Below are 24,077 nucleotides of genomic sequence, written 5' to 3' on the forward strand. Positions count from 1 at the left end.
CTAACTTCTACTTTAAGAAGTTAAGCAAAAAAAGAAAATCAGGAACAAAATTAAGTAGAATGAAGGAAATGAAGATCACAACAGATATCAGTGACACAGAAAATGTACAGATAATAATCAATGAACCCAAAAGCAAGTTCTTTGAAATCACCACTAAAATTGATGAACCTCTCGCTAGACTGACAAGAAAAGAGATGTAAACTACCAATATTGAGAATGAAAAAGGAGACCTACAACCATAAAAAAATAATCAAATATTATGATTTTTATGTTATTACATTTGGCAACTTATATGAAATGGATAAATTCATTGAAAAACACAAATTTCCAATGAACAGAAAATTTGATTAACTGTTATCTAACTCAGAAAGTTAACTGACAATTAAACAATTTCCCACAAAGTGAACTCCTGGCCCAGATAGTTTCAAGGGTGAATTTGTTCAATTTATTTAAAAAAGAAACAACACCATTCTTGTACCAAATATTTCAAAAAAATGCAGGAGGTGAAAAGACTTCCCATCTCATTTACTGAGGCCAGCATACCCTTAGATATCCAACCAAAGACATTGTAACAAATGCAATACAGACAAATATCCCTCATGAACATATGCGCAAAACATCCTTCACAAAATAATAGCCAGTCGAATCCTGCAATATATGAAAAGGACACTGAGCAGTACCAAATGGGGTTTGGTGACCCCAGCCCATATAAATCATCAGATTAATAGATGACAGAGAAAAACGTATGATTGCCCCAACAGAAACAGAAAAGTCTTTGACAAATCCAACACCCATTTCCGCTAAACCTCGTAGCAAACTAGGAACGGAAAGCCTTTCCTCATCCTGAGAAGGGGAACCGAGGAAAAACCTACAGCTGTCATCACACATGATGCTAAAAGGCTGACTGTTCCCCAAGACTGGAAAAGACAAGGATGAATGGTTTCTCCGCTTCTGTTCAACACAGCATCAGCCATCTCTGCCTGTTAATACTGCAAGTTGGAGAAAGAGAAGGCTGAGATACAGACTGGAATAAGGGAGCTGCCTGTCTTCTCTTGCACACGACAAGAACCTTCTAGGGAATTACACAGCAGCCATTAGAGACAAGAACAGACATTTCCCCAAAGAGGACACAGAGATGGCACTGAAGCACATGAGATGATGTCCGGCATTATGAGGCATCACAAAAAGCAAACCAAACGAGATATACATACACACCTACAAAACGACACGAATAAAGCTCTGCACCAACTTATCACCTAACGACTCCCTAGGCACCCAGTTGTTCCCGCCCACTGAGAAGAGGAGGTCAGGTGGTTGGTGTACAAGACTCAATGCCAACACCGACTTCTCTGTTGCTTTCATCAGCGGGTCCCGTAGAATCTGCCTTCTACCAAACGCAGAACTAACCCAGACAATACAAATTATACATAATGCCCCACAGAGTTTAAAGAAACCATCGCAGAATGCTGAGAATTAGCAGCCCACGGAAAAAGTCATCTGACTGGCGTGCTGTGCTCCCTGGCTTTGACTGAGAAACTCTGATCCAGAACAGCAGTTTGGGCAACTGTCAACCGTACCTTCTGAGCTAGGGACTGATGGAGACTGCAAGACGTACCGACGTAAAACAGGCAACGTAAAAATACCTGTGTGTCTAAGGAGGGGAGTATGAAAAATGGAATCCAGGTTTGCCATACCTGGTTCCATAGTTTGATATCCACACACATGAGCTGCAGGATTCCAGCAGTTTCACTCTACTGCCATCGTTATTATAGTCTCAAGTTGTCCCACCATTGGGGGGCAATCTGATTTCCAGAGTTACCACAGGGTTAGATCAGAATGTGCTAAGACAGCACAGAAATCATTTTGGCGTAATTGTCAATGATCCTTCATTGGTAATGAAGAAATTACCTTTTAAAGTCATCAATGCATTAAATAAGTTAGTTGGTATAAACAGAACTGTCCGTACTACACAGAAACGACCACTAAAAATAAGCGGGTGCAGTAACTATGACGCTCACCCCCAAAGCTGGCAGCCTCTGTGTGCAGCTCACCGCCACTTTCAGCTTCCAGTCGGTTTCACCATCTAGTTGATCAGTTCGAATAAAACATGAACCTTGGAATTAAAGAAGAAAAATTTCTGAGTTACAGGACTTAACAACAAAAATTCCATGGCACAGTGGGATTCAGAAATGATTTATCTAGAGATTCCCATCAACAAAAATCCTTAAAAGCCTTTATTTATTTGATTCACAAGATGCGTGTGCTCATTTTGAAAAGATACAGTCTTGAACTATTTAACCCCTTACCTCCTACGTGGTGTCCTTGCCCATTAGGGTTTAGTGTGAATTGTGCTTCATTTTAGAAAGACTACACTGATCATTTCTACCTTTAATTCACGTCTGGTAACAAAACAGTAAGTAAACACTCAAATATATCCAAGAATGTGATATAACTCTGCCAATAAAATATCTGATGTACATCATAAAACACACATTCAGTAATAAAAGCACAGCCAAAATGCTAAAACCCTGATACGTACTGATAACCCTAAATCTTAACATGAAAAAATATAAATTTCAAAACTCCATTTACCCTTTGGCCATGCTATCACAGCACTTCTCACAATCTATCCTAAGATAGAATATCATGTTTTATATGTATATAATGCCATATACAGAAGACAAACATGCAAAATTATTTATAATAAAGAGCTGGGAACATAATGAGAAAAACCAACTGACTGAAGGGGGCAAATGTAGCAGTAAAAAACAAAAAAAAAGGAAAGAGAGAAATGAGAAAGATCTCCGTATTCAATGAAAAGATCTCTCGGCTATGTGTTCTCACAGGAAGAAAGCAAAATGCAAAACACTGCAGAGAATACACCTTCTATTTAAGATCAAGGGTGGGAGGGGGAAGAGAGTGTGAGTGGGCACATATAACACCAAAAGGTAGGAAGCGAACGGGGAGGGACTGGAATGGAAGCTACAACTTTCTAAATACATTCTATGTTGTACTGTTTGCTTTGAAATCACATGTTTTACATAATTAAAAAGAGAAATTACATCCAACTTTAAAAAAGCAATTCCCCCAAATAAAAGGAAGCATATAAAACAAGGTAACAAACTAGTAGTTTAATCACAAATCGAATTTAGTGACCTCGGAGGTTTTAAAAACATTTAATTGTAAAATAAAACAGTTACAAAAAGCCACACAAGCATGTGTATACCTGGGTGAAGTGACAAGTTGAATACCTTCTAAACAACTGCATCTTCCTTAGAAAAAAACAATTATTTGTCTAAAATCTAGAATTACTGCAATTTTAGTTTGTATCTCTAAATCTTGTCTTCCACATCATTTAAACGGCTAATGAATTAAAAATAATTAGTTTATTTTCTGGGGATCACAATGTATCAAGATGCAAACGTGTGACATCAACAACCAGAAGACATGGGGGTGGAGCTATAAAGGAGCAGGGTTTCTTATTGATCTTAAGCTGGCACAAATTCAAATTAGGGTGTTACAACTTTAGGTCATGAAACGTAATTCCCACGGCAACCACAAAGAAAACAGCTATACAGTGTACACAACAGGAAATGAGAAAGGAAGTTAAATATTTCACGACAAAATGTCAGCTAAAAAAGAGATGCAGCAATGAGGGACAAAAAAGCTTAGGCAAATGAAAAACAAACTGCCCAATGAAAGAAGTTATTCCTGATCAGTAATTACTTTAAATGTAAATGGGTTAAACTCTTAGTCAAGGAAAGAGATTGGCAAAAAGGATAAAAACGCATGATCCAAACATAGGTTATCTATAAGAGGCTCACTTTAGATCCAGAGATGTTGAAAGTGAAAGGATGGATAAAGATATTCCACACAAAACACTACGGCGGCTTCTCACAAAAAAAAAAAAAAAAAAATTACCATATAACCTAGCAATTAATTCCACTTCTGGGCATACCCCCAAAAGAAGTGAAAGCAGAGTCTCAAAGAGCTGTCTGTACCCCCATGATCATAGCAGTAGTCACAACAGCCAAAACCTGGAAACAACCCAAGTGTCCATTGACAGATGAATGGATAAAAAAATGTGGTATACACACAATGGAGTATTATTCAGCCTTAGAAAGGAAGGACATTTTGTAATATACTACACCATGAATGAAGTTCAAAGACATTATGCTAAGTGAAATAAGCCAGCCATAAAAAGTGAAATATTGTATAATTCTACTTACATGAGGTTATTAGAATAGTCAAAATCATAAGGACAAAAAGTAGAACGGTGGTTGCTAGGAAGGGGGAGAGTAAGGAGTTATTTTTTAATGGGTATAGAGTTTCTGCTCTGTAAGAATAAAAAGTTCTGGAGATGATGGTGCCAATGATTGCAAACCAATGTGAATGTACTCAGTATCACTGAACTGTACACTTAAAATGGTTAAGACGTTAAATTTTATTTTCTGTGTATTCTAACATAGTAACAAAACGTACATTAATTTCTAAAAGGAAACCGTTCCCTAACCTTAAGAAAAGACTTACAGCTACAGTAATCAAGACAGTGTGGTGTTGGTGTTAAGAGCAGACAAATAGATCAATGGAACAGAAAAAAGAATCCAGAAATAGACCCATACAAATAGAGTCAACTGCAACAAAGATGAAAAGTCAATACAACGGAGCGAAGAAACTCTCCTCAACAAACGGTTCTGGGACCACGGGACATCCATGCACAAAAACGTGAAACTACACACAGACCTTATTACACAGACCTCCACAAAATTAACTCACAAACCAAAGTGTAAAAGCTACAGAACTCCTACAAGGTAACACAGAAGGAAAGCTAGGTGACCTTGGGTATGCAGATGACTTTTTAGATACAACACCAAAGACGTGGTCCATGAAAAAAGAATCAATGAATTGGACCTCCTTGAAATTAAAAACGTCTGCTTTGTGAAAGACAGTATCAGGAGAATGAGAAGACAAGGCACAGACTGAGGGAAAATATTTGCAAAAGACACATCTGATAAAAGACTGTAATCAAAAATACACGAAGAACTCTTAAAATTCAAGAAGAAAACAGCACATAAAAAATGAGCCAAAGACCTGAACAAGAAGATATACAGAGGCCACGTAAGCATGTGAAGGAGGCTGGCTCCACATCCTATGTCCTCAGGGAAATGCAAGTTCAATCACTAAGGAGTCACCACCGCACGCCTATGAGATTCTACACGTCGAACCCAGAACAGATGACACCCAGTGCTGACGGGGACGTGGAGCCACAGGAATTCTCAGTCACTGCTGAGGAGATGCAGCCGGTGCCACTACCTTGGAGACCGCTGGGCGGTTTCTCACAAAACTAACACTCTCCCCACATGACCCAACGATCACGCTCCTTAGCACTTACCCAAAGGAGCTGGGGACTTATGTCCGCAACCTCTCCTGCACACAGAAGCTATACTGGCTTTACTCAATCGCCAAAACTTATAGCAACCAACATGTCCTTCAGTACGTACAGGCATCAACTGTGGTCCATGCAATGCAGAATTATTCAGCACTAAAAGGAAGTGCGCCATCAAGCCATGGAAAGACGTGGAGGGAACGTTAATGCACATCACTAAGTGAGAGAAGCCGACTGAAAAGCTACACACTGTGTGATTCCAACTAGATGACATTCTGGAAAAGACAAAACCATGGAGACAAGCCCCAGTGGTTTCCAGGGATGGAGTGGATAAACAGGCAGAGCGCAGAGAAGTTTTAGGGCAGTGACACCACTCTGTGTGGCACTATGATGGTGGATACCGGTCGTTATCCATCTGCCCAAACCCACGGACTGTACAACGCCACAGTGACCCTAGTAGAAACCAGGGGCTGTGGGGTATCACGGCGCCTGGGGGGAGGTCCATCCACTGTAGCAAATGTTCCAGTCCGGTGGGCACGCTGATAATGAGGGAAGCCATGCTGCATGAGAGCAGGAAGTGGGTGGGAAATCTGCCTCCTTCTCATGATTTTGTAAACTTAAAGTGCTCTAAAAAATAGTGCAAAATTTTGTTTTAAACATATTCACAGAGAAAATATCAACCAAAAGCATTACACAAACATTTGTTCTTTGTAATAAAAAGAAACACTGAAAAGCCCACTGCAAAAACTAGAGAAACGCAGTTAGCTGGAACACCCGCCGAGCAGAGGCGACTTCCCTTGTACTTTCTCACACGCGTACTTCCGAGTTGCCCTCCGGGATACTGGGCCTGGCGCCTATCCATCACCCTCCTGTAGGACTCCCGGCCCATGCACGCTTGGCGCGCTCACGCAGGTGCAGACGCTGACGCAGCTCCTGCCGGATGACTGCCCACTTGTGCAGCTCATTTCATCAATAACCAGCTGGTGGCCTTTTCCCTTTTACCCAGAAAACATGGCCTTGTGCCAGGTCAGCTTTCAACAGTGACCGCCACAGCCACACACACTCAGCACAAGGTTTTACACTACTTTGAAACAGTTCTTGATCAGTGCTGAAACGGGTTTTAACTTTATAGGCAGACACAGAAATCCGAAGATTACCATAGACAGGAAATAGGTGCACAACCTCACCAGGTTCACAACTGCCGACTGGCTGCAGGCATCTAGTGAGGGCAGTGCCTGAACTTCGAGTGGTGCGTTCTTCCCACAGAAATGATATTGCTTATGTTTTTTATATCTAATGGATCTATTCAAGATCACGTATCCACAAAGCAGCTGACATAACATGGTTATTTAACAGTCAAATGGTAAAAATAATTTTAAGTGGGTAAAATAATACTATAAAAGATTACTATCAAAAAAACAAAGATAAAATTGAACAGTGGTGGGAGAGGTTGTAAATGATAAGTTTAAGGAAAGCAGATGTACTTTTATCTTTAAAATAGTAAATGAGGATGATGAAGACTTTACAGGAAATGTCTAGACATGTTCAGGGAGAAAAAGCCACCCCGCCAATGTCTCCGTGAGCTCTCATGGCACAGCCCAGCTTTTCTTAATGCAAGTGCACAGGTAGACCGAAAACATGATTCCAGGTACAAGATTCCTACGGATCTTGGTAAGTCTACCGTTTAATAAAGAAAGATAGATAACTAAATAAGAGGGGAAAAAAAAGTTCTGGGAGAAGCCCAGCCTGAGTTCCGAACCAACGTACCTGGAACCATCTGAAGCACACTAGAGGTCCTGTCCTGGAAATGCGTGGAGAAGCGCAGCTGCAAAAGCCCGAGGGGCACTGCCAGAAAATGGCTACAGCTCAGGTACAGGTGAATGAGAGCAGACCCACGACCACACAACCAGCCTAGAAAGTGTCCTGAGGGAAGCACAAGGGCACTTTCAAACCATGGCCAAACCATGGTCTATAGATGGTCCATAAATTCTACGCGATTTTCAAGTGTGCAGGCGGTCAGCAGCCTAGCGCCCGCGATGCTCAGGGGTCAGCTGTGCTCGCTGTCAGCAGAATGGTCTTTTCTGCCATGACTGGGATCCTTCTGAACCTCAAGGTCAAGAGCACAATAAAAGAGACTAACAGGAGCCGGGCAGGAGGAGAAGCAGGACTGGGCTAAACAGTCAGAGAGAACAAGTCTGGGACATGGAGGGGACTTCACAGAGGACACTTCTCCAGGGCCTCGCTCATTTAGAAAATACCTTCCACAGAAACTAACATAAGCCTGCAAATTAAGGAAGAATTATTAATAGTTACAGCCTCTACTCTGCATCAGAAAGTGTACGAAGCTGAATGCATATACACATAGATCCACGCGCAATAGAACGTGACCCTTTCTCTTCAGAAAAGGTTCCCAGCATTCACAGGGCATCTAAGGGCCAGTGCCGGCCTACACAACATGATGTCCTATGAGACATAGGTAGCCCCGAAGTGCCACCAGGAGTGCAGGACAGAGCCGTCACCAGGCCCGCCCCAAACCTCTGCGGTGCCACCAGCTGGAAACTGGCCGTGGCTCACTGCCCATCGCACTTTATCTGTGTCACACCAGCATCACCTAGCAGCTTCATCTGCGTGCTGGTCGCTGTCCGTCATCTGTTGACCTTGCAGTGACCTGGCTGACCGAGTTCTGGGAGTTTATTTCCCCAGCAGTGTGAACCCCGGAGGCCCCTGCTCAGATTCTCCTCGCTTCCCCGGGTTGCTCCTGGCTCCACACACACCTCTTAGTGGTCAAAGGTGGTGCTTGAACTTGAACTTGCTTAGTCGCCCAGACTGGATGAGTGGTGGGAGGCTACTCTCTCAGGCTGGAAGTTCAGTCAAGGACGACAGCTGGAGGTTCTCTGTCCACTGGTGAGACCTCAGCCGTGGGCACGCGGACAATCCTGCAGGCCAGTGACACCAGAGAGCACGCCAGCAAGGCTCTGTGTGGCTGAGGGGCCTGCGTGTCCTGGAGCAGCCTCCTCAGCAGGCCCTGACTGCCACCCTGGTGCCCGAGCCGAGGAGCCCAGCGCACCCCATGCCAAGGAGTGGGAGCCCGCGGGCCCCCGTTCCACCCCCTTTCCTGAGCTCTGGCTGGGCTGCTACATTCCTTGTTGGGGTGTCTCATGGACCCTCCTTCACCTCCTTTTGAACTGCAAGCACCAAGCTCTCCACTGTTTGCAGCAACGTGCGTAGGCATCTGTGGCAAGCTTTGGTCCTAGCAAAAGCTGCAGGAACTCAGGGCTGGATGTGGAACAGCAGCCAGCTTTATCAGAGTGACACCTCGCTTACAAATGGGTGCTGGAGAGAGGAGGGGCTGTACTAGCCTCTTGTGCCCTACAAGCTAGCTGGTGGAGACACTGGCCGGCGCCCCAGTACCCTGGCTGGTCAAGACGTGGGCAGAGCTCTCCTGAGTGGGGGCTGGGCAGAAGAAGGGAAATGAGACAGGCGGCACCCCTCCCAAGGTGAAGTCCTGGCTTTGGCCTGGGGGCGGCAGGGAAAGGGGCCGGCCTGCCTTCGTGGATGCACTGGCTGGAGCAGGAGTTTCCTTCACACAGAGATGAGGTCCATCAGGACCCGGTGGCACAGAACCAACCCTTCTTTCTGAGAAAGAAGGTCTCTGAAGAGTATTAAAACAGTTACTCTCAAAAGACACATAACTGGAGATTTGACCTTTATCTCAGGGATTCTCTTCAATGAAAAAAAAAGTCCTCTGGTGGTTTTCAGTCAGGGGTGATTTTATCCATGCTCCAGGAAACACATGGAAACTTCTGGAAATGGTGGTTTTCACAAATGTGTGTGTGTGTGTGTGGGGGGGAGCACTGGCATCTAGTGCGGTGAAGCCAAGAAACCTGTTCAATACCCTCCTGTGAGTAATAGGCCATCACAGCCCAGAGCCACCTGGCCAGCTAACCCCAGGGCTAAAGTAACAGGCCATCACAGCCCAGAGCCACCTGGCCAGCTGTCCCCAGGGCTGAAGGTGAGTAACAGGCCATCACAGCCCAGAGCCACCTGGCCCGCTGTCCCCAGGGCTGAAGGTGAGTAACAGGCTATCAGAGCCCAGAGCCACCTGGCCCGCTGTCCTCAGTGCTGAAGGTGAGTAACAGGCCATCACAGCCCAGAGCCACCTGGCCCGCTGTCCCCAGGGCTGTAGGTGAATAATAGTCTATCACAGCCCGGAGCCACCTGGCCACATGTCCCCAGGGCTGTAGGTGAGTAATAGTCTATCACAGCCCGGAGCCACCTGAACAGCTGTCCCCAGGGCTGGGTACTAGCTCTAGAACTCTGGGATGTTCCCTGTCAGTCACTGCACCTGACCAAGTTTTCCATCTACACAGTAGAAAAATAAACTGGCTTTGGAGATGTGTTGTCCAATTTAGAGGAAAATCTATTAGCTACCAGTGAACGGGGAACTTGATTATTTAGCTATCTCTTTCACAAACTTGGGGAAATAGTTACCGCTATTAACTATTAATCTGTATGTAATAGATACATACAGAAGAATGTATCGCGACACAGCTTAGTCCAGAACACCCTTCACACACCACCCTAAAACCAAAATCGGTTCACGCCCACCCACCCCCATACGAGCTCAGGTCCCTTTGAGCCCCAGAAGCAATGCCTCCTGCACCCCGTGGGTGTCTTCTTGTCCCCTTATGCTGCAAAGCTACCAATCCTTTCCTCTGCCAGCCAAGGTACTCTCAACTGGTCACGACCACCAGCACTTTAGGACCGAAAAGGAGCCCCACTGTACTGTCACCCTTTTAACCAGCCCACGTGTGGGCGTTCCTACTGCCGACAGGAACCACGGAGACTCACCGAGTCAATTCACCTTTCTAAGGCCTGCCAGGACAAAGCTCTGGAAAGGTATTCCAATCGTCTGGTTTCTCAACTGAAGACACAGCTGCGAGACCATGACCTGAATGCATGCATATTTATACACGCCTGTGTGTGTTCTGATGTAAAACACACAAGCAGCTTCAAAGGGACTGCATTCTAGATTCTGTCCAACACACACTTTGCAACATGAATGCCAGCTGCTCCACTCTGGGTATGCTTTCTAATGTATAAAATATAAAAAGGTGAGAATCTCTAAAGGCTTAAATTTCAAACATTTTATGTTTCTAAAAGTGAAAGCTTCTCTTACCTAGATTTCTGTAAACTTGTTAAACACTGGAAACAATACAGTTGCCGTTCTATAAAGAAAAAGGACTGCTTCATGTTAAACAATTATATGCTATTTTAAAAATTTATGGGAAATTGACATAATTTATCTTCCACTACATTTAACATTACTAACTTCACAGTAACCGATATGATTTAAGAAGAGAGAACGAACTGTAGCAAACTCAGAAGTAGGAGCGTCGTGACTTGTCTCACATGAGCTGCACCAAATAATTGCACCGTGAGCACTGGTTACAGCCAGTGCCGGTGAGGGCTCAGCAGAAATGAATTATTAAATCGGTCTGCTTATATCCAATTACAGACTTCTTATGAATACTTGATTGTATTTTGTATAATTGACAAGAGTTGACAGGAAAGGACAGATTTAATGACAATCAAATTAAGATCAACTAGTGTGTGTGTCCCGCAGGAGAGCCGCCTCAAGTGGTGATAAAGTAACTGATGGGACGCTGTGAGACAGACTCGGAGTCTGTCATATACAGTAATAAGTCACCCTGCAATATTAGCAGACTGCCTGCAGCAGCTCACGAATCCAACAGCTCTGAAAGAAATGGTCCACACTATACGCCCAACAAGAGAAAAATAGACATTGACTTTGCATGTATAATCCCCGATCGTTTGCCATCAAACTTAATTTCTAAATCATTTATATGACTTAATGACTCTGCATGAAATTTTTAAGCTGGTGGCAAGATGAATGGTACCAGAGAGCGTGTGGATGAGTACAGTGTCGTTCACCTACCCCTCACCCTACTAACGAGTGACAGCTGAGCTATTGTAGTATGTCCCAAACACTTAACCTATAATGCCATCACTTAGGAGACAAGTGAAAAAGATATTGGCATTTATAAGAGATTGATGAAAATTAGTTCTCAAGCATTAATTTCTGTTAATACCACTGAAAGAATTGTGTGCATTCAGGAGATATTTGATCTGAATTAAGAAACTGATGAAGCAATTGATTAATTGGAATTTAAGCCATCAGTCACCAGATCCATCAACAGTTTCATTTACATTCTAAACAATTAGCTGACGGCCCAACAGAATACCCTGTATTAATACACAGTCAATGTGCTGCAGCCGCGCTGTACTGACACGCGCCCCGTGGCTATTGTCCAGGCTCGGACAAGCTGCAGAGACTTAGGACTTCTATGTTGGTGAGGGCTTACCAATTTTTATGGTAACAGATAATGTATTACCAGGTTTTTCTGAACTAAAACCGAAAAGTAATAAGATAATATTAACAGCGTTAGTTATACACAAAGAATTCTGAATATGTGTACCTTGGAAAATGAGGCAATTAAAACACTTAAAATAATTACTCGAAGTCCTAAGAACAGAATTTCGAAAGCCAAGAATCCTTGATTGAAAGCAGTATCATGACACAAATTTTATACAACTGGGAATCTATTTTGTGCATTTTACAAAGAAAAGAAAAATAGGTGACATTTTCATATTTGCATATGAGTAAGTAGTAATTCTTTTAACAAAAATATTTTTTCAATTATACTTGACATTCAACATTACTTTACATTAGTTTTAGGTGTACAGTGTAGTGGTTAGACTTTTATATGATTTATGAAGTGATGCCCCTGATTAGTCTAGTTCTCATAGGATACCATATATAGTTATTACCATATTATTGATTATATTCCCATACTGTACTTTACATCCCCATGACTATTTTGTAACTACCAATTTGTACTTCTTAATCCCTTCACCTTTTTCACCCAGCTCCCCTCTCATCTGATAACCATCAGTTTTAACAATTTAAATTTGATAGAAAAAATAAAATTCAGGAATAGAACCATAGACTAAAACTGACTCCATACAGTAATGTCCTAAATTTGGATCCGTTAATAACCTTCCAAAAATACATCAAACGATCAAAAATTTAGCATACCTGTATATACTATGCACATTTGGGGGGAAACAAGGTGATGAATCTTAAGATTCTCAAAGAGATCCATAACCTCGAAAATATTAAGTATCATTATACTACAATGTAACGGTCCCTACAACATGGACTGCAAAGCAAAATTAGAGGAAAAGAAAAGGAAACGTTTCTGAAACATTAATTTGGATATATGTTACGAATCTGGAGTTAACACGAAAGCAAGTGTCTCATTTGCCCCTGCTAATACTCCACTTGCTCTGCTGTCTTACTGTGGCGTAACAATGATACAGTGATATGGTGAAAAGATCATTGAGAGCTGAAGCAGAATTTCTCAAACTGCTGTTAGTGATATAATCTTCAGCAAGGCATTTATGTTCTCCAGTTCTCAGATTCCTCCTCTGAAAAATGGACATAGCTAACTATTTTCCAGCTTTAAAATCCTGAATTTTCTTCATCTTTTATCTCCTAACATAATCTATATATTTATTTTAAGTTAATTATCAAAAGCTATTTCCATATTAAGGATCATATTCTTCATCTTAGATATATTTTTATCACAACCATTAAATGGGCAATTAATATAAAAGCATCTTCAAAACGGAAAGATTTTTGTTATTCATTACACTGGATATATTTAGAAACAAAGGCAAATCATAAATAAGTATGTGATGTCAGCAGGGATGGTGGTGTAAAAATCTCTGAAAATCATTTCTCCATAACTATAATGAGAACATTAACAAAAACTGTCAAAAGCAACTTATTCAGAACTCTGGAAAATGCTCAGAGGTTTGCAACAATCCCAGGTGTGTCGATTCGGGACACACAGCTAACTCTCGCTAAGATGTTCTGACGGCCCATTCCCAACACACCACCCCATCCCACAGCTCCACAGTGCTAAGCAAACCCAGGGGACCAAACCCCGTGAGCAGAGAAGTGTGACCACCTGACAGAGAGGTCTGGACTGCATCTGAATGACGCAGAGCTCGTTCACTGTCGTTCACTGAGAACAGCGTTTTCCCTGGGATGCTGGTCGAAAACAACCACTGGCAACTGTTTAACATCACAGCTCCCTCAGGTGGTCATAGAGCTGGAGTAAACAAAAGCTGAACAGAATCTTAAAAGAAGAGCTGGCCCGTCAGATGACAGAAGGGGCTCTGAGAAGCCCTCACACGCTCCTGGCAGTCTCAAGGCCACCTGCCTGTATGGGAAACCTGAGTGGCAGGGATCCCTGATGGCCCCCAACCAGGAGGCTCTGTATGAGCAGGAGTGGATGGGAGACAACACTATCCACTGCCTGCCGCAGCGCTACAGGTGAAAGGGACACTCGTTCTTTTAGCAGGTAAGCCTTGCAGCTTGCGTACCGAAAGAACATTTTTCTCTCCCATGGAGTCCAGCTGGTAGTGGAAGGAAGGGGAGTGGGCTCTGTTCCACACGGTCAATCAGGAACCTAAGCTGAGGGATGCTCTGCCATCCTCAACAGGCAGCTTCCAAGATGACCCCACTCAGGGACTTGTTGCAGGGAGGAGCAGATGGCTGCAAAAGAGGTTAAGGCCTGGGCTGGAAGTGGTACACCCTCCTTTGGCCATGCCCTGAATGCATAGGAAAAAGAGTCACGCTGTATTTCCACAAGGAAAGGGAAATGGACTGGAAATGTAGCTCTCTGCCTCACCTGGGAATACAAAGCCCCCCACTAAATATCACACAGTAAAGTAAATGCATCAAGTGTGCAGAGGTCACTTCATTATTAGGTGCGGCTAAACTCTTCTGATAATGGCAGTCTCACGTTACAGTGTGAATAACCAAAACTACAGTTGGTAAAAGGAGAAAACATTTTTCTTCTTTCTCATGACTTAAAATGTCACTTAAAAAAAGGCTGTTTATAAATGGAAAACAACCTAAATCGACAACCCTAAAACGTAACTTTGTCCTTTCTAGAGTTTTCATGCTACAAAAAAATAATACGTATGTTGAGCTTCCAACAAAAACAATACTATGTATAATTTTTCTATAAAAATATTGTTCATTTTATTCAACAAAGTGAGAAATGTAAGGCAGATAGAACTTCGGGTATCACCTGATAAACCTCCCATTGTTTCAGAGATGATGAAGGCGTGTGACCACGAGGCGAGGTCCTATAATTAGGAACTGGCCAAAGCAGACTAGATTTTAGGTTTCCTGATTTCCAACACACACATTTCTCCTTGACCATATGAGGCTTCCATCATCGCCTCTCATTACCCCTTTTCTACTCTCTTCCAACTGTTGAAAGCTTGAGTCACGTAAGTATCATCTTCTTGTTCACCATTTCAATTCACCTAGGCAAACTGTCTGGTACCCTACATCTGTTTGCACTCTTATTGTATCTATACAATCAGATCCGACAACTGTCATGAGTGAACTTCATAAATTGGTAGACTATGAATGAGTTCTGCGAAGGGAGTAAACTGGTTTGGCTCCCTTTTGTATCAAGTATTACCGGGCACATAGTAAGTGGTAAATACATGTTTGCTGAATTGATTAATACAATTGCAAATTTCGAACAGCAATCAAATTTCGAATAACATCATTGAATTATTTAGATATCAACATGGATATGAATGGAAACACTCATTTGATATGTAGATTCTGAAAGGATTGTATTTTTAAACAAACAGAGTGAATGCACTATTTTAAATATCAACAGTTAAGTGTAATTTAGAAATTAATAAATTCAATTATCATTCAAAGAAAAATTGTTATAAGAGTTTAACTTTAACCTTTCAAAATGAAAATGAAACTGTCAGCAAATGTAAATGAAAATAAAAATACCTGCTTTTTCTGAAGTCCTAAGAAATACCATGTCCGATGGAACTCTTTGATTCTGTAGAGAATATAAAATATTAATTATCTATATGCAGGTTTATAAATTAACACAATTCCATTCCAAAGTAGAAATAGCTATTAAAAACAACTGGCTAAAAATGTTATAAATAAAATTCATGTTGAAGCAATTAACATTTATAATTTGTACTTAAAAAATGAATATTTTGACTAATATTTTAGTTAAACTGCTAAGATTTTTTTCCCCCATTAATGAATCATCTAAATGGTATTTAGTGATGCCTTGAAAACTACTCCGTTTCTGGAAAATGTTAAATATTGCCATTTCTGTGGCCTCTTTGTACCTTAACTCATCCACATAAAATAGCAGTGACTACCTCATAAAAAATGAAATCCTCCTTATCAGACAAAAATGACCCTGGAAAGTGAGGATAGCATTCTTCTAATGCCTAATACAGAACAGAGCATATCATAAATTCTGAATGAATGAAAAATGTATGACCGAGCAAACAAATTCCACAAATTTGAGGAGATATTCTTTTATGAAGCAAAAACAAAAAAAACCACAAAAAACCTCAAAGGTATTATATGGCATGTAAAAACTTTTACAAGTCACTATTGATACATTTATTTAATCATTATTATTAATATCCTATCCACTGAGAATGGTGTATCATACTAAAGAAAGAATATAATCAGAATAAGAATACTTCACGTAATTTCATGAATTATTTATATTTTTGAGATATACACAAAGTTATATCTACATGATATAAGAAATGGAGTATTTGTCAGTCAGTAAGCAGTAAAAAAATGTTAAGTTGTTAAAGCTGAAAAAATACGCTGTAGGATAGAGCTACTTCTAACATGAAGAAAGAAGGGCAATAATTAGGATGTGAAGAACTCCTAGGTCAAGAAAAAAATCACAATGTAAATTGGAAAATATTTTTAACTGGACGGTAATAAAAACTCAACACATCAAAATATGTGGAACACAGCTAAAGTCAGGAAAATGTTAAGAGGAAACTAAACACAATTAAGAGCACGGAATAGAAAAGTGAGGCTAAAAATACACATTCAAAGAGCTAAATATCCATTTGAGAGCAAGGGAAAAACTCAGCCAATGAAACCCAAAGTAAGTTAAGGATGTAAGCATAGAAGAACAAGAATGAATGACACAGAAAACAAACATATATATGAGCATATATAGAAAGAGGTACCAGTGATAAACATCAAGCAAGTAAATGATTTTTCAAATATGCCCATTTCAGCAATAAGAAAAAATAACAATTGAATACAACTAATAAAAGATGGACAAGACACCTAAAAAAACCTGTAAAACATTAGTGAGAGAAATGAAATAAAACCTAAATAAATAGAACATATCATGTTCCGAAATTAGAATGTACATATTGCAAAGATGTCAAGTATCCATAAATTGACTTATATATTTAACATAAACCCAATCAAAATTGCACCATGTTTCTTGGCGGAAATTGACAAGGGATTCCTAGTATTTACAGGGAAATGAAGGCCAGGAATGACCAAGACCACCGTGAGAAACACAGAGGGTTGAGTGTACAACAAACTGAAATATGGGACGAGAGTGACTAAGACAAGCCATCCCCCACCAAGACAGATAACTGGCACTGTGACAGCAGGGAATCCAGGAGGAGGCCCCACAAAAAGGCGCTAGATTCATGAGAAAGATGAAACTGCAGACCAAGGAGCAAATGAAGAGAGATATCTGCAGCACAAAATGACTCCTGTCCAGAATGCACAAAGGCCTACAAACTGGTAAGAAACGAGGGGATAACTCAGAAGAAAATTGGTAAGATGTGTTTAATAGGTTCTCCTCAAATAAGAAAGATATCCAAAATCACACGAGAAGGTATCCAACTCCATTGGTCTTCAAGGAAACGCACATTAAAACCACAACTCCGATATGCATATGGAAAGTGCTAAACTAAAAAGACCGAGGATGCCAAGTGCTGACAAACGTGCAGAGCAACGGGAAGCTCACGCCACTGACGAGTGAGCGTACAGTCTGAAATGTCCCTTTGCAAAACCATGTGCAGCATCTGCTAGAGTGGAGCATGCATGCAGCCCACACCCAGCCATCCCACCCGGGCGCACAAGCCACAGCGGGTGCCCATGGGAGCCGGAGGCATGGCAGCACTCCCAACAGGTGCAACTTAGAAGCAGCCCAATACCCACCAGCAGGAGCATGTGCAGAAGGCACAGCACTAAGAACAAAACGAATGAATGACAGCGACATACAACAAAAATGCAAGCATCCATCCACAGTACTGGGTCAAAAAAAGCACCCGCCCAAATACAGCCCTGTTCCCACTCAACTTTCTGGGAACCCTTGTCAAAAATCAATGAGCCATGAATTTAAGGTTTAATTTCTGGACTCTCAACTGTAAATTTATGCCAGTTCCACACTGTCTTCCTTACCGTAACTTTGTATAAAGTTTTGAAATGGGAGACGTATGAATACTCCAATTTTGTTCACTTTTCTCAAAACTGCATTGGCTATTTTGGGTCCCCTGTATTTCCATATGAACTGTATAATTAGCTCGTCAATTTCTACAAAGTCAGCTGGAATGCTGAGATGACAGCACTGAGTCAGCAGACTGATTTGGGGAGCACTGCCCCCCTAACACTGGTAACTCATCTAATCCACGAACACAGCTTGTCTGCACATTTATTTAGGTCTTCAATGTTTCAACAATGTTTTATAGTTTTCAAAGCACAAGTTTTACACTTTTGTTAAGATTATTTTTAAAAATAGCTTTCTAAGTATTTTATTCTTTTTGATGCTATGGTAAATGGAATTTTTTTTAAATTGCATTTTCAAACCATTACGCGTTATTCCTTTATCCCGTTTTATTTTCTATGAGGCACTGATAAATAAACGAGATAACTTCAAATAATTATTGGGTACTTTTGATTTTTCCCTCCCCTCAAATCTATGAGCAACAGGAGAGCAGAGACGTGTTTTCTTCACAGGACGCATCACGGTACAGCGCACAGCAGTTTCTCGGATCACCACCGGCCAGAGTAGCTGGACTGTCTCTGATTTTTGGCTACTATGACTAATGCAGGTGTAGACATTCACGTATATGCTTGTGTGTCAACTTGACATTTCTGTGACTCAGGCCCCAGAGTTCAATTGCTGGGTCATATAATATTTGCATATTTAGTTCTTAAAGAGACTAATAGTTTTCCAGAATAACTGTAACATTTGATATTCCCATGAGAAACGTATGAGTGATCCACTTTCTTCATGTCATTTCTAGCACTTAGTGTCACCATTTTTACTGCAGTCATTCTGCTGTATGTGTAGTGATATTTCATTGTGCTTTAATTTGCATTTCCAGGTGATTAATAATCAGAATATCTTTTCATGAGCTTATTATCTATATATCTTCGTTGGTGAAATTCTCTTTATACCTTTTGCCCATTTTTTAATTTGATTTTTTTTTTACTGTTGACTTTAATAGTTCTTATATTTTCTAGATATAAATCTTTGTCAAGTATGTGGTTTACAAATATTTTCTCTAAGTTTGTAGTTTGTTTTTTTAAATCATACTGACATGTTTTTTTCACAAAGCAATTTTTAATTTTAATCAGATGCAATTCATCATTTTTTAACCTTTTATAAATTTTGTTTTTGGTGTCAAGTCTAAGAGCTATTTTCCTACCCTAATTCTGAATATTTTCTCCAACGTGTTTTTCTAAAAAAGTTTTACAGTTCTGCATTTTACATGAAAATCCATGCTGTTTTGATTTGATATTTGTATAAAGCATGACATTTAGATTAAGGTTCATTCTTTTATCCACGGGTGTCCAAATTGCTCCAGACCCATTTATGGAAAAGGCTATCCTTTCTCCATTTTAATTGCTTTTGCACTTTGTCAAAAATCACCTGAGCGTATCTGGGTGAGTATTTCTGGGTTCTTATAAGGTTTCATTCATCTCGTGTCCATCCTTCTATGCTCTGTTGGTTACTGGGTCTATGTAACATGCCTTAACTTCGGGAAAAGTGACTCTTCTAATTTTATTCTCCTTATCAAGACTCTTAGCCATTTTAGGGCCTGTGCCTAGCCCAATTAGTTTTAAAACAAGTTTGTCTTAAAAAGAGATTTTGATAGGAATTGTATTAAACCTATAGATCAGTTTTGGGGAAACTGGCGTGTCCCAGTCTGCGACCATAATGTATCTATTTACTTAGATCTTGATTCTGTTCATGAACACACTGCTATCGCCAGCATACCTAAGATTTTTTCACAGGAGTGCCTGTCAGAGCACGGCACTCTGAGTTTCAGTTTCCATGTACTCATTGGTAGCATAGAAAAACGGGGCTGGCATTTGAGTGTTAATCTTGTATCTGCCACCTTGCCGAACTCACTCATTAGTTCCAAGAGGTTTTTATTGACCACAAAGGATTTTCTACATACACAGTCATGTCCTCTGTAAAACGGGGCTATTTTCATTTCTTCCTCTCCAATCTGAATTCCTTTTATTTCCTTCACTTGCCTATGCAGTAGCAATGCCAACTGAGTAAGAGTGTTAAGAGTGAACATCTTGCCTGATTCCCAGGCTGTTTCCCCATTAAGTATGTCAGCTGTAGGTTTCTTGTAATTTTTTAACAAGATTAAAGTGACTCCCTGTAATGTAACCTGTTGAGTTTCTACAAGTGGGTATTGGATTTAATCGAGTGCTTTCCCTGTATCAACTGATATGATCACATGATTTTCTTTAGTCTGTTTACAGGGTAGATAATGTTGGCAGATTTTCGAATGTTGAGCCAGCCTCTAGCACCTGGAATGACCTCCGCTTGGTCATGATGTGGGTGGAGGTCACGCCTCTATGTACTGCTGATAGCGACTGGCAAGATTCTTAAGGAATTTCGTGTCTATATGCATGAGAGATATTTGTTTGGAGTTTTCTTTTGTTGCACTATCTTTTTCAGGTTTTGGTATTGACTCCTAAAATGACCTGGATAGTGTTTCATACTCAACTATTTTCTGGAAACTTCTGTGTAAAAATGATGCTAAGTTTTCTTTAAAGGTTTCAAGGAATTCTTCAATGAAAACATCTGGACCTGGGTATTTCCTTCTTTGAACATTTAAATTACTAATTCAATTTCTTTACTGACTATTCACATTATCTATTTTATTTTGGTAGTTTTGATTGTTTGTGGTTTCAGATGAACTGGTCCATTTCATGTAAGTTGGTGCATTTAGGGTATAAGGGTGTTTGTAGCATTCTGTTATTATCCTTTTTATTGGCTGCAGCATCTACAGTAATAGCCCTATTTCATAACTGATACTGGTGATTCATGTCGTCGCTCCTTATATTCACCGGTGTTGCTCAGGGTTTATCCATTTTATTAATTTGTTTAGGGGAACTAGCTTTTACTTTCACTGATTTTCCAGCTGTCTTCATTATTTTCATTCTCACTGACTTCTGCTCTTCTTTGATTCCTTCCTTCCTTCTGCTTGCATTGGTTTGTTTGCTTTTCTTCCTCCAGTTTCCTGAGACGGAAATTCAAACTGGTTATTTCAGAACTTCACTACTTTCTAATGTAGGTACTAAGTGCTATAAAATTATCTCTCAGCACCGCCTCACGTGCATTCCATGTTTTGACTGTTGTATTTTCATTTTCACATAGTTACATGTATTTTATTTCCTTTAAATTCTCTACTTACCTAAAAAAGTAAAGAGCACTACTTTCCACGTTTCAGAGTTATCTGTTGTCTTTCTGTTGCTACCGTGTTTCCCCGAAAATAAGACCTAACTGGAAAAATAAGCCCTAGCATGATTCTTCAGGATGACATCCCCTGAACATAAGCCCTAATGCATCTTTTGGAGCAAATATTAATATAAGACCTGGTCTTATTTTCGGAGAAACACGGTAATACTTCTAATTTGGTTCTACTACAGTAACACAGTGATCTGTAAATGTCAATTATATGTCGATTCAGCAAAGGTTTGCTATATCATTGCTGCTTCCATCCGACACTGAGAGAATGGTACTGAAGTACCCCCTATAACTGTGGATTAGTCTTTCTTTTTTTGAGCTCCAATCGTTTTTGATTCATGTATTTTGTGGCTCTATTATCTCTGAGTATGAATGTAAGATTATGTCTTCCTGATGGATTAATCCTATCAGTATGTAATGTCTATCTGTGTCTAGTGTTTTTACTCTGATGTATACGTTATTGGATATTAATATAGCCCCTCCTCCTTCTGATTAATTTATGTGGTATATCTCTCCATTCTTTTACTTCCAACCTCCCTATGTCATTGGATTTGAATTTCTTGTAAACAACAGATTGTTTCTTAAGCCACTCTGCTTCTCTCCTGATTGGTGTATTTAGGCTGTTTACAATTAAGGTAATTATTGATATGTCACAGTACAAGTATGCATTTTGTTATTTATTTTTTGTTGGTTTCCTCAGATACTTATTTTTCAGTTTCTAGTATCTTGCCTTCTTGTACGTTACCTGAACGCTTTTTAGAATTCCACTTCAGTTTATTTATAGTATCTCAGAGTATACCTCTTTGCATATTTTTTGCAGTATTTGTTCTTCTGGGTATTAAAATATACACTGTAATGCTTATTAAATTGCTTAAAATACTTCCTTACTAAATTGTATTACCTCAGAAAATAGGATAAACAAACTGTCTTTCAGTCTAGCTATTGAAAAAAGCAGACATTCCTTTCTGCTGAAGTTCATTCTGGTTGACTGGTGAGTGAAGGGAGGCTCACAAAGGATCCACTTAAATCCTGTTCTGCTTCTGTCCCAAGGAGCTTCTGCAAACGTGGACTTCAGAGACTGGAGCTACACCCTAGAAGATGTAACCTTCACCTTCTCAATAGTTACCCTACTGGATGAGATCCTCAAGCAGTAATATTTAAATTGCTATGTTAGTCTAGAAATGTAGATACTTCTTAGGTTTCCCTGTTAAGCTGGGAGACAACCTTTGGGATTGCTTTCTTCGCACTACATGCATAAAGGTGGATTCTACCCTTGACTGTGAATGTTTCTAGGCTACCAGTTTCCAAGCACATGTTGAACAGATGCCGGTCCTCGTTTGAGTTTGAAGCTGGAGAACCAGGCGCTAAAACCCAAGTCCATCTCACACGGAAGTCCGTGGTCCGTCTGCACTCTCCCAGCCTGGGGCTTCCCTGTAATTCTACAACTGCTGACATCAACAACACTGGTCCCACTTTTTCTTCTAAATCTCCAAAAAGTGCATATCAATATACTAACTTTAATTCCACATGAAGATTACAGAATTAGAGCAACTATCCTACAACATAAAACCCAGCACAGAAATATCCAAACGTTAAATCTAAATAGTAATATGGTCAAATAAAAGGGAAATAACTTTTCTGGTTAGTGATAAGTGTTGCCAGAATTCTTAAATATTAACAGTAAAAGGACAAAGCCATTTGCCACAAATCTTTGCTATTCCCTTAGTTACGTCAACCAGCAAGACAAAACCTTTTATTACCATAAAACTCACAAAATTGGCTTAACAAAGACCATGATTCTATCACTAAAAATTTATCACTTCACAGCAATTGCTGGAAATTATGTCTCAAATTTCTGAACATTCAAGTTTTTAAGTAGAATACGTGGGAAATTTTTATAGGAAAATGAATGTAAAATTGGCAATATGAAAATCAAATGAGCTAAAGGGTGCCTCCCTCTTTTTAATGTACACCACCATTTCCTAAAGGTGAAAGGTTGCAGAAGGCCCTCCTGTAGCTCTGCTACCAAATCCTGAACCGCCAGGGCCGAGTAGGATACAGCAGCCCACACGCCTGTGCGTCACACTGATCTAATTCTGGAGAGTCATCCGCACATGCTAGGCACTGGAACACTCAAATGACAGCACGACGAGGACATGCAAGTGCCTTTACACTGAGGAAAACCCCCGCCGGTGCGGACACCGACCCCTGCCGTGCGGAGGGGGGCACTGCCAGTGCTGCTGCAGACCCAGGTCTCTGTCGGTCCATCTGCTTTCACGCCCATCGCAGGAGGCAGGCCAGCCACTTACAGCGTGTCCAGGAGGGTTCAGTTACTCAGGGAGATGAGAGGGGGAGGGGAGAGTGAGAAGGTGAGCACATCACTCCATCAAACCAAACAGCAAGGACGAGGAGAACTCGCAGCAGGAGAGAAGAGGGCAAGAGATGAAAGAATGAAAAGACCCAACAGCACTCATTTGATTCACAAAGAGAGATCCTATCCCAGCCATCACATTCCACCACAAACACCAGGCAGTCTCTTAAAAGTCAAAGGCACACAGAAGGTGACTGAATGTCCCTTTAGGTGACCTGGAGACCAGGCCTGGGAGCCTGCAGTCCACTCTGCTGGCTCTTTCCCTTTCTTTCACCTTCCACTGGCAGGCTGGTGTCAGCTGCCCTGTGGAGAGGCCCGTGGGGCGGGAATGGGAGAGGCCTGGGTCAAAGCTCCTGGACCTGAGGTGCCGAATCCAATGAGGCACCAGACGCTGCCAAGAGCCCAGGAGTCGGCCTGAAGGTGACGGCCGCCTGGCTGACACCTTGACTGCTGTCTTGAGAGGGGCCAGGAAACCCAGCTATGCTATACCCAGACTCCTGACCACAGAAACTGTCAAACAATAAATGTTGGTGTGTAAAAAAAAAAAAAATTGCATCAAAATCTATATAATGAATGTACTCTCTTGTCGGCATTTGTCCTACAGAAACGTGCC

General features: G+C 40.9%; 1 protein-coding gene across 4 annotated transcripts in view; it reads right to left on the bottom strand.

The window, feature by feature from the left end:
- The window catches only part of ATP9B (ATPase phospholipid transporting 9B (putative)), a 171,886-nt gene that overhangs the window by 115,145 nt on the left and 32,664 nt on the right, over positions 1 to 24,077 (bottom strand). For all 4 annotated transcript variants that reach the window (XM_081078540.1, XM_081078539.1, XM_081078541.1 and 1 more), the window contains 2 exons: positions 15,309 to 15,360; positions 2,019 to 2,113 (listed from right to left, as the gene is read on the bottom strand). In XM_081078540.1, the coding sequence (XP_080934666.1) occupies positions 2,019 to 2,113; positions 15,309 to 15,360 (147 nt within the window). The remainder of the gene's footprint in view (positions 1 to 2,018; positions 2,114 to 15,308; positions 15,361 to 24,077) is intronic.

Source organism: Rhinolophus hipposideros, assembly GCF_964194185.1.
Source record: "Rhinolophus hipposideros genome assembly, chromosome: 17".
Lineage (NCBI taxonomy): Eukaryota > Metazoa > Chordata > Mammalia > Chiroptera > Rhinolophidae > Rhinolophus > Rhinolophus hipposideros.